Source organism: Lipotes vexillifer, unplaced genomic scaffold (genome assembly GCF_000442215.2).
Source record: "Lipotes vexillifer unplaced genomic scaffold, Lipotes_vexillifer_v1.1 scaffold240, whole genome shotgun sequence".
NCBI classification, from domain to species: domain Eukaryota; kingdom Metazoa; phylum Chordata; class Mammalia; order Artiodactyla; family Lipotidae; genus Lipotes; species Lipotes vexillifer.
The window spans coordinates 4,363,747-4,375,783 of NW_006797481.1; the positions used below are offsets into that span (position 1 = coordinate 4,363,747).

Below are 12,037 nucleotides of genomic sequence, written 5' to 3' on the forward strand. Positions count from 1 at the left end.
CTGAGACAGTTGTGTCCTTTTTGACTGGCTCTAATTGTTAGAAAGTTTTCCCTTTTATTGAGTTGAAAACTCTAGCAGATTTATTATTTTGGCAAGGACACAAGAACCCATGCTGAAGTTAAGAGTAGATTTAGACTGCAGAATATTTTTATATTGGGTTTGTAGTAAACCCTTTTTCTCTAAAGATCACAGTGTTTGCAAACGGTTTTACTGCTGCCATGTGATGGAGATGTCACCAGCTGGCATTCAGGGTGCTTACAGAACAGTCTTGAAGAAACATCTTGGAGCAAAAACATATTTTAGATGTTAAAAAAGAGTATCTCAGATCCACATATGAGAAGAAGGCTTGGCGTCTCTTGTAGGTGTAAAATTTTAAATATGTATTTTAAAAATGTTATCAGAGTAACACATATTTTTAAATTAAACATGTTTTTTCTTTTAAACTTTTACTGAAGTGTAACTCACTGCTTAAAAAGTACACTAACTGTAAAACTTTAGTTCAATGAATTTTTACAAAACGAACAAAACAGCATTCAGAACAAGGAATAGAATTATTATCAGCATCCAGAAAGTCCCTCATATGCTACACTACCTTCCCTGCTCTGCCTAAGATTAGGTAACTACTATCCTGACTTCTACCACCATTGCTCTGGGGGTGGGGTAGGGAGGTGCCTGTTTCTTAACGGTACATAAATTGAGCCATAGTGTTTACACTCATCGTTTTTCTAGCTTCTTTGACTCAACAGTATGTTTGTGAGATTAAGCCATGTTATTGTGTATTGATGTAGTTTGTTTATTATATTTGCTGTGGCGTCTTCCACATGTACCTCAATTTATCCCTTCTATTGTTGATGGACAGTTGGATATTGCTGTTATGAATATTCTTATACGTGTTTTTTGGTGTACACTTATGCATATTTCTGTTGGATATCTAGGGTTGCTGGGTCATAGGTTAAGCATCTATCCCTGTGTAGCAGATAATTGCCACACAGTTTTCAAAGTAGTTATGGCACACTAGGAGTTTCACATCCTTCTCAACATTTGATATTATCTGTCTTTTCATTTGAGTTAATGTACATAATTTAAAAATCAAATATAACAGAAGGACTTAGAATTAAAATCAACAATTACTTCCCTAAACCCTCTGCTTTCCTCCCCTAGGTCACACTCTTCAGAAGCAACCATAAGTACTATTTCTATTTTTAACAACTTTTAAGAGGCAGTGATTAATAACACAGGTTTTGAAGCCAGACTGCTTAGATTCTTTCCTTGGCTTCACTACTTACTGTGTAACCTTGAGCAAGTTATTTAACCTGTGTCTCAATTTCCTCATCTACAAAATAGAGATTGATTATAGTACCTATCTCATAGAATTGTGAGAATTAATAAATGTAATGACTTTTATTATGTGGTAAGTACTCAGTAAATGTTAGCTATAGTAATTAATTATGATGTTACCTATATTTTGCTCAACAAAGTCATACAGCTGTCTTGATTCAGCGACTTTAGATATTTTCTATTGATTGACCTCCTGCTAAGATAGATGAAGATTTAGCTAAGTGATATCCTCTCTCACCTTTCCTTCTGTCTTTTCCCAATCTAGTTATGTCACTATTTTCAATTCATTCATTGAACTACATCCTTATTTATATATAATAACATTTATGTTCTGTTCAGACTTAAATCTTCCTTGATTGAAATATTTATGTTATTGTTAGGTCTATACAATTTTTTTTTTTATTGCAGAGCTGCCTAATATGCAAGTTTATGCTTCCTTTTCTATATTCCAGTTTCAGAATCTTTGTGCCATTAAAGCACTATGTTCCTAGAGTCAAGTTTGAATTCTTTTTTATTGTCTTACCAAGTTGCCTTAACCAAATCTTCAAGATTTAATTGAAAAATGAACCTCTTCTCATGTCTTCTGCCTCTTCGATTCATTCCCTATTTCCTGGAGATCTCCTTCTTGGAGTTTTCATCACCTTCCCCAAATTGGACTTCTCTCTTGGTTTGCCAGACCTCTGTCATCTGGGTTTAGGACATCATTGCCGCCTTGACTTGGGTCCACTATTTTCTGGATCACTTTCTTCTTTCTTGCTTTAGGCCCTCATTTTGCTGGCATATATCTTCATGTAACTTTTTAATAAAGTATGCAGTCTGCAGCAAGGCTCTTTGTTCTCTCTGAACCTGTTGTGTGAAATGGGGAAATGATTTGCAGCGTGCCTCACCATGTTATTGTGAGTGAGGATCAAGCACAGTAATATACGTGAAACCATGACCGTCCTTGTCAGATAACTTCAGACCAGGTTTAGAGCACGTATTCCAGCAGGAAACAGGTCGGTAATCAAATCAGCCTCACGAACCGGCTCCAGAGTTGTATTTGAGTTCTTTTATGGACAAATTGTATCCCCCAAAATGTTGAAGCCCTGACCCTCAGTGTAACTGTATTTGAGGTTATAGGACCTTTAAGGAGGTAATTTAAGTTAAATGAGGTCATAAGGATGGAGCTCTAATCCAGTAGGACTGGTGCCCTTAAAAGAAAAGGAAGAGATACCAGGAGTATGTGTGCAGAGAAAAAAGTCGTGAGAGGATACAGCAAGAAGGTGGCTGTCTGTAAGCAAGGAGAGAGGTTTTACCAGAAACCAGCCCTCTTGGCACCTTGATCTTAGACTTCCACTGTGAGAAAATAAGTTTCTGTTTTTTAAGCCACCCAGTCTGTGGTATTCTGTTGTGGCAGTGCTAGGAAACTAGGTTCCAATTTTGGCTCCAGTGTATAGTGTTTGTTAGACCCCTAGGACCGTTTCCTTATGTACTGATTTGGGGAGATTAAGTGAGCAAATAAATGCTTTATACAGTCAGTACCTGGTATGGTAGCCATTCAGCAAATCTTTGTTTTTCATAAGCCTTATAAGGGGCTTTAAGTTATTTTAATGGAGCTGTGTCATTTATGGTTTTGTTTCTTTAATCAGATAATTCTAACTAAACATTTACATACCAAAGCAATGACAAGAGCAATTATCTCTGGGTAACTGGGTTAAGTTTTTTTTAAAGTAGCTCTATTGAGATATAATTCATACTCCATATAATTCACCTATTTAAACCTACAATTCAGTGGTTTTTAGTACATTCACAGATATATTACAACTATCACCACAGTCATTTTAGAACATTTTTATCACCTCAAAAACAAAACCCCATACCCTCAACCCATCATCCTCCTAGCCCATCTACCACCCCCAACCCTAAGCAACTACTGATTACTTTCTGTCTCTATAGATTTCTCTATTCTGGATTTTCATATGAATGAAATCACATAATTTGTGGCTTTGGGGCTTACTAGCTACCTACCTCTATTTGGATATTTTTTCTGCTCTTCTCTGTCTTCTCCCCTCCCCTCCTGCTGGTACTCCCTTTATGTGTATGTTGGTATACTTAATGGTATCATTTCTCTAAGGCTCAGTTTATTTTTCTTCATTTTTTTCCCTCTGTTCTTTGGCTTACATAACCTCTGTTCCTCTGTCTTTGAATTCACTACTTTTTTTTTCTTCTGACAGTTCATATCTACTATTCAGAGCCCTTTTTGTGAACTTCAAAATTGCATTGTATTTTTTTTTTTAATTTTATTTATTTTTTTGGCCGCTGTGGGTCTTTGTTGCTGCACGCAGGCTTTCTCTAGTTGCGGTGAGCGGGTGCTACTCTTCGTTGTGGCGTGCAGACTTCTCATTGCGGTGGCTTCTCTTGTTGCAGAGCACGGGCTCTAGGCGCGCAGGCTTCAGTAGTTGTGGTGAACGGGCTCAGTAGTTGTGGCACACGGGCTTAGTTGCTCCTTAGCATGTGGGATCTTCCCGGATCAGGGATCGAACCTGTGTCCCCTGCGTTGGCAGGTGGATTCTTAACCACTGTGCCCCAGGGAAGTCCCTATTGTATTTTTCAACTCCAGAATTTCCACTTGTTTTTTTAAAAAATTATTCTTATATCTATTGATATTATATATTTGATGTGATACTGTCATAATACTGCCCTTTACTTCTTTAATCATGCTTTAAAAATTTTTTTGTGAACATATTTATAAGGGCTTATTTTGAAGTCTTTTTCTGTTAAGTCCAATACCTGGTCACTTTAACTGGCAGTTTGTGTTGACTGCTTTCTTTCTGCTTTATGGATCATGCTTTCCTGTTTCTTTATATGCCTCATAATTTTTGTTGGAAACCAAATATTTTAGATAATATATTGTAACTCTGGATACTGGTCGCCCTCTCCCAGGATTTATTATTTATTTATCTGTGTTTTAGTGATTTGCCTGGATTATTTTAGTGGAGTGTTAAATCTCTGACATTGTGCCTCTTGTTTTCAGCAATGCCCTGGGACATTGTTCTACACACAAATCCAATCATAGTGTGGGAAGAGTTTAGGAGCTGTTTTATGTCCTGCCTTTCCCTCTCCTTCTCCCTCACCAAAATCTTTGAGCCAGGGCTCTGGAGCTAGGGTTGGGGACAATGGCAAGCTTCTCTGTGAGTGACGCCCCCACTCTAGCTGTTGGACACTAGATGGAGGTGGGATGAGGGGTGGTAGCAGCCTGAGGTTCTCTTGGCTTGCCTCTCTTGGTATAGAACCACTGTTTCATGAGCCAGGGCAAGGATAATCAAGGCCTCAGTATTCTTAGTGTGCTATGCCCAAGGTAGAGTCTCTGTTTCTCAAGCGGGAACTCAGTCAAAGAAAGGAGCTCCCAACTTCTTGACCATTCTTTCCTGGAACTTAGGCTAGTAATAGGCGGTCGAGGGCCAGATGAGAAACATTGATGCCCTGCTCTTAACCAGGAAGAAAGCCCTCTGACAGGGTGCTGGGGGAGTGAGGCAGCCTGTGTTCTTCGCTTCAGCAGTCAGCGTGGAATCTCTTCCCTGCTGAGCAGTCTTGGCTCCAACACCACAGACTCTCACCTTTCTTACCATATTTCTGTAGGTTTTCTTGAATGGAAGTTTCTTTGTTTGCCCTTAGGACCATTTCCAGAGGCTTTAATATTTGTTTTAATAATTTCACCAGCTTCACTGGGAACAGGTCAGTGGAGTGTCTCATGCTGTCATTATAAAAGTCCATCTTCCCAGGTTGGTTTTTAAAGTTTTCTACAAGAGGAAGTACAGATAGCTTGTAAAAGAAGGTTTGAGTGAGGGGAAAAGAAAGGGAACTTGAGTGAGAAAACAGTGACATTTTTAAGTTGATAGGTTCACAGGAGATATAGGCTAATGAAGGAAGGATTTTGTGGTATGATGGGAAGATAAAAGGAAGGGACAGAAGTAGCCTACTTCATTGTTTGGATTCCTTTATGAGTTTGGGCTATTTAAAGACTTGGACTAAAAGTTTTGAAAACAAAGTGTTCTTTGTGAATGTGTGGTTTCTGTTTGCTGAACAAATAGCTTTTGTTTTGTTTTATTGACGTATAGTTGATTTACAATGTTGTGTTAATTACTGCTGTACAGCAGAGTGACTCAGTTATACGCATAGACATTCTTTTCCATTATGGTTTATCACAGGATATTGAATATAGTTCCCTGTGCTATACAGTAAGACCTTGTTGTTTATCCATTCTATATATAAAAACTTACATCTGCTAACCCCAACCTCCAACTCCATACCTCCCCCAACCCTCTGCCCCTTGACAACCACCAGTCTGTTCTCTATGTCCATGGTTCTGTTTCAGTTTCATAGATAGGTTCATTTGTGTCATATTTTAGATTCCACGTATAAGTTATATCATATGGTATCTGTCTTTCTCTTTCTGACTGACTTCAGTTAGTATGATAATTTCTAGTTGCATCCATGTTGCTGCAAATGGCATTATTTTGTTCTTTTTTATGACTGAGTAGTATTCCATTATATATATTTAGCACATCTTCTTTATCCATCCATTCGTCTGTCAATGGACGTTTAGGTTGTTTCCATGTCTTGGCTATTGTGAATAGTGCTACTATGAACATGAGGGTGCATGTATTTTTTTGAATTATAGTTTTGTCTGGATATATGCCCAGGGGTGGGATTGCTGGATCATATGGTAATTCTATTTTTAGTTTTCTGAGGAACCTCCACACTGTTTCCCACAGTGGCTGTGCACCAACTTACATTCCCATCAACAGGGTGGGAGGGTTCCCTTTTCTCCATAACCTCCCCAGCATTTGTTACTTGTAGACTTTTTTTTTTTTTTTTTTGCGGAGCACAGGCTCTGGACGCGCAGGCTTGGCGGCCATGGCTCACGGGCCCAGCTGCTGCTCCGCGGCATGTGGCATCTTCCTGGACTGGGGCATGAACCCGTGTCCCCTGCGTCGGCAGGCAGACTCAACCACTGCGCCACCAGGGAAGCCCCACTTGTAGACTTTTTAATGATGGTCATTCTGACCAGTGTGAGGTGGTACCTAATTGTAATTTTGATTTGCATTTCTCTAATAATTAGCAGTGTTGAGCATCTTTTCATATGCCTATTGGCCATCTGTATTTCTTCTTTGGAGAAATGTCTCTTTAGAACTTTTGCCCATTTTTCGATTGGGCTGTTTTCGTTGTTGTTGTTGAGTTGTATGAGCTGTTTGTAAATTTTGGAAATTAAGCCCTTGTGGGTCGCATCGTTTGCAAATGTTTTCTTCCATTCTATAGGTTGTCTTTTTGTTTTGTTTATGGTTTCCTTTGCTATGCAAAAGCTTGTAAGTTTGGTTAGGTCCCATTTGTTTATTTTCACTTTTATTTCTATTGCCTTGGAAGACTGACCTATGAAAACATTGGTACGATTTATGTCGGAGAATGTTTTGCCTATGTTCTCTTCTAGGAGTTTTATGGTATCATGTCTTATTTTTAAGTCTTTAAGCCATTTTGAGTTTACTTTTGTGTATGGTGAGAGGGTGTTGAACAAGTAGCTCTATCCCACTGTTTAGTGTGTTATTTTAAAATGGAATACATTTTTTCTGATTTTAGTTTATTTTTGTGCCTAAATCCTTTTAGCAACCCCCCTAGAAGCATTAATAAACCCAAATTAGACTTTACTACTTATAACATTGAAGTCACACACCTGTGAGAAATTTTTAATCAAATTTTAACTTTATACTCGACAAGAAAAGTTGATTCATAGAGCAGCTGTGATTTAGCAAACTTGGATTATTATATTCAAAGCTGCTAGTGTATGTAGTGCTTTTTGTGATTTTTTTTTTTTAATAGAGTGACAGTTATGTGTTCTTCAGGAGCCATAAGGCTTGTTTATTAAAAACACTCAGCTACAACATCATATTAACATGATAAATGTAGTTTCTTTTTTTCCTCTCAAAAATTTGGTGCCAGTCTGTCTGAATCAAATGATTTCAATGGAAATTAGGAAGCTAAAGGGGTTTTCTGTTTTCAGAAGCAAGTGAAAAGCACTGAGCATTGTCTGTATACCTCCTTCTCTTTACCTAAAAAATTTTTGCTTTAATCCTGTTCATTGGGAAACTGTAAAATAGTATTTCTCCCTCTCTATCAGTATCTTTCAGTATAAATTGTTGTGGCTTATTCATATTTTCTAAATGTTTATTTCATTTTTTATGTTGGATTTTTATAAATCAGATCAATACATACTTCAGTCCTGATAGTGTGTGTGAGGGGTAAAGATAATTGTGAAACCAGGTCACATTTGAGATTTCAAGGCATAAGTGCCCAGCAATTTAAATGACTGCAAGGTAAGAGTGAAAGCAGTGCGTGTGGTCTGCTGTGATGTAGGACCTAAAGCTGATTATAGAAAGTGTTTAGGGTTTGGGTAGGCTTTGAGGAATAGGGAAAACCTCCAGTTGGTACAAAAGGCTTGAAAGCAGGAATATGCATGGCATCTTCTGGGTACATGAGGTGACTACACTTCCTAGATTGGAAGGTTTCTAATAAGGAAAAATACCATTGGAAAGATTAATTGTGGTAGACCTTGAATATGAAACCAAGAACTTTTGACTATCTTTTATATTGTGTGTGGTTAGTGAGAAGGCATTAAAGCTTTTGAGCAGACAAATGTCATGTCTAGTGACAGCGTGTAGGGTTAGTTGAAAACAATAGGCCCTCAAGCCCAATTTTCTCATTTTCTTTGTCTTTTGCTTTAATGGAGGAGTATGAATTATGTTTCAAATTAAAGCTTACAGTTTGTAACTCACCACAAGCTTCTACATAAAACCCAAGAGTATTAACAATGAGCACATAAAGACCTGAATAATTCATAGGTATCTGAAGTGTTACGTAGTCAACTAGTCAAACTAGCTTGAATTCTGGTTATGCCACTCACTGTGTAATGTTGAACAAATTCTTTAACCTTTCTAACCCTCACTCTTTTCATCTGGAGTGGGAAGTTAATCATATTGCCCACTCAGGATTTTGAGCATTGAATAAGATATAAAGCATGTAAAGCTCTTAGCACACTGCCTGGCAAATAGTAAACATCTCTGATAAATACCTTTGCTGCTGTTAATTGTTGTTGTTATTATTATTATTTATCATTATCTAGTACTACTCGCTATCCAATTTTATTGTTTCCATGGTACATTGCATTCTGAATTTTGATCTTTTACTGTAGGAACACTTTTCCCATCTGGTCCAGAAAGAATCTCCCTCCTGTCCCACCCAAGTTTCAGGGCCCACTGTTGGCTTCTAGATTTTCTTTTCCTTTGTTCTAGGTGTCCTGCCTTGTCAATGAGGGCATGCCAAAAAACCAGGAAGTCTGGGTGCCACCAAGAAGGCACTATTTGCTGCCAGTTATGGGGGAGTGTGGTAAGCTCTGGTTTTATAGGGCACATGCAGCATTAGATGTTTGTTTTGTGTTGTTTTCCTACAGGTAGGTTTTGTTATTACGCTTTAAAGTGTGGTGTTTATTATTCAGAAATTTAGACTTATCTTTACTTTTGTCAGGTTTAAGCCGTTTTTCCCATTCCAAACCTTGCAAGGATTCGAAGAAGATGATGAAGAGCATATCCATATACAACAATGGGCACTTACTGAAGGCCGCCTTAAAGTTACATTGTTAGAATGTAGCAGGTATGTTCTTTGTTTTGTCATTACTACATTATAGGAAAGAAAGTACACTGAAAATGTACTTGAGCAGTATTTGTGTTTATTCCCCGCTGTGTTAATTTATATTGTATTATCTGTAAATTCTTTCATTGTAAATTTCATAAAAGTAGTGCTTTCCAACTTATAAAAAATACAAACTATATTTTAGAAAGCATTCTAATGGCAGGGGTGATCATTTATCCTGCAGTAATTTCCAAACTTTTTAGATACATAGTGCTCTGTTGGCATATTTCTTACTACCTATTAGAAAGCTGTTCATAGCATAACAGTTTTGAGAACTGTTTTTGATAATTGGAAATAAATACCCTGGAAAGTTGCAAAACCAGACTTGTAAACTCCTGTGATTCTTAAAATTTTAGAGCTGGAAGGGAATCTCAGAAATAATCTTGCCCAGCCTCTTTATTTTTCCAGCCCCGTAGTCTAAGCTGTGTTCATACTTTGCTTGAACTACTTGGAGGCTACATTAGCCTCCTTACTTATCTCCTGACATGGGTTACCATTATGACAACCAGAATGAGCTTTTCAAAATGCATATCTGATTGTCACTTTCCTACTTAAAATTCTCTGATGGCTTCCCCATTCCTCTTAGAATATAGACCCAAATCTTTTTCATGGCTTGCATGCCCCTCTTTACCTCTCTAGTTTCTTTCTCCACCCAGCCCCTCACTCACAGTGCTTCAGCCACACAGGCCTTCCTAAGAGAAGAGGTTGGCAAACTTTTTCTCTGAAGGGCCAGATAGTAAATATTTTAGGCTTTGTGATTCACATGGTTTCTGTTGCAACTACTCAACTCTGCCTTGTAGTGTGAAAGCAGTCATAGACAGACAACAGGTAAATGAATGGGCATGGCATGGCTGTGTGCCTGTAAAACTTTATTATATGAATTTTATAATTTTTATGTGTCATAAAGTTCTTTTGATTTGTTTTTTTCAGCCATTTAAAAATGTGAAAACCATTGGTAGCCCACAGGCCTTATAAAAACAAGCAGTGGACTGGATTTGGCCCATGGACCATAGTTTGCCATTCCCTGCCTTAGATATTTTAACGTACCAAGCTCCTGTGTTGACTCTCCACTATTCTCCCGGCTGAAGGCCCTATCCCATCTTCTGTTCCTTGAGACTAGCCTTTCTTGCTTCACCTTAAAAGCTGCCTCCTTACTGTGTCTCCTGATCATTCCAACTACAAATATACTATCCTTATGCTACATTTCTGTGACCACTTATTTGTTGCTTAATCACTCTATTTTTATTTTCAGCCCATAATAAAAAATAAGTGCTTGAGTCCAGAGGTTTTATTTTATACCAAATATATCTGTATCCTTGCTAATAGGTTAATTTTGAGTATACCAATAATATGCTAAATATTTTTTTAAGTCTTGGAGTGAATCAATATTGTGTACGATTATGTCAGAAAGTCTAGTTTAAAGGGAATTCTTTTATCAAAGAAAGACTGAATATGCTGTAAATTTTGTAAAAGGGACTGCAATGTACAGTAAAATGATGTATACAATAAAAATACGACTCTACGTAAGTCTGAATTTGAAGTAGCTAAGCCAATACGCTATGGTAAAAGCATAAGTATTAAATCTCTCCTGTCTAAAATCTAATTATAATTATATAAATTATATAAATTATATAAATATCTAATTATAATTATAAATATCTAATTATAATTTGGGCTTGTCATATTATCATTTGGAAGGATGTTTGTCAAGTGGCCTGTGTCTGAGGAAATTTTGGACTGATACTTTCTTTCAGTGAATTTTCTTATAGATTCACAGGCATCAAAATCATACCATTGGGTTATCTTTTCCAAAATAATCATAGCAACTTCTAAACATTTGAAAGGCAGCTTTGTAAAAATTTCTTGACTCTCCTGTTGTTAATTCCTACCTACCTATTCACCCGCCCATCCCCAAACTTGCAAAGATAGCCTTGAAGAAGGTTCATTGATTGATTCATTGAACAGATATTTAATGCAGTGTATATGATGTGTAATCGGTACTGTGCTAGGAACTTTAGAAAACTAGTTCTTTTGTCTTGGTGTTGCTGATGGGATTATGAATTAATTATATGTCTGTTGTTTGCGGCTTTTTTTTTTTGCGGTACGCGGGCCTCTCACTGTTGTGGCCTCTCCCGTTGCGGAGCACAGGCTCCGGATGCACAGGCTCAGTGGCCATGGCTCACGGGCCTGCATGTGGGATCTTCCCGGACCGGGGCACAAACCCGTGTCCCCTGCATCGGCAGGCGGACTCTCAGCCACTGCGCCACCAGGGAAGCCCCCTGTTTGTGGCTTTTTAACCACTAGCTCTTGTTGTCTCCTTTGCTCACCATTCTCTTGCTTTATTTGAGATACTGCTCACTTAAAATCTTGGGTCAGCCTTGAACCCAAGACTGCAGGAAGGCATTGAGAGAGTGTAGTCAGGCATTATTTAGGTCATGTTGAATTGAAATAAATAATACAAAGAAAAACATTACAATTTGTGAAGTATATGTATCCTATTTTATTTTAATAAGGAACTGTATAATGAATCTCTGAAAGAATATAGAAGAAACCAATAAAAACTTTTATGGGGAAAAGGTTGAAGGAACTGGGTTAATGATGATGGACAGGGGTGAAGGTGAGAGCCAAACTTTTCACTATAACCTTTTTTATACTGTTTGATTTTTGTGACTGTATCACCTTGTCAAAAAATTTTAAAATAAAGACCAGTATTTCTGGAGAGTTGAAGGAGAAAGCATGGACAGTAGTTCATGTTCTTATGTTAGTCCTTGTAGGCCAGCACCTTTCCCCAGGTGACAGCTTAATCTTGGGAACAAGCACACTATCTCAATAGTGTTTTAGTCACTATCTTTAAAAACCCAAACATGTAAAGTTACTTAGTGTTGTGGTGCTATGTGTTATTCACACAGTTTAAGGATTACTTAAAATTGTTAATGAAGAAGAGAATAAATTACTACTTACTATTTTCAACTCATTCCTG

At 37.6% G+C, this 12,037-nt stretch overlaps 1 protein-coding gene across 1 annotated transcript in view; it reads left to right on the forward strand.

Moving 5' to 3' along the window:
- Nucleotides 1–12,037, forward strand: part of PDZD8 (PDZ domain containing 8) — a 97,186-nt gene that overhangs the window by 19,962 nt on the left and 65,187 nt on the right. The window contains 1 exon segment of the mRNA XM_007472121.1: nucleotides 8,893–9,018. Coding sequence (XP_007472183.1) covers nucleotides 8,893–9,018 — 126 coding nt within the window.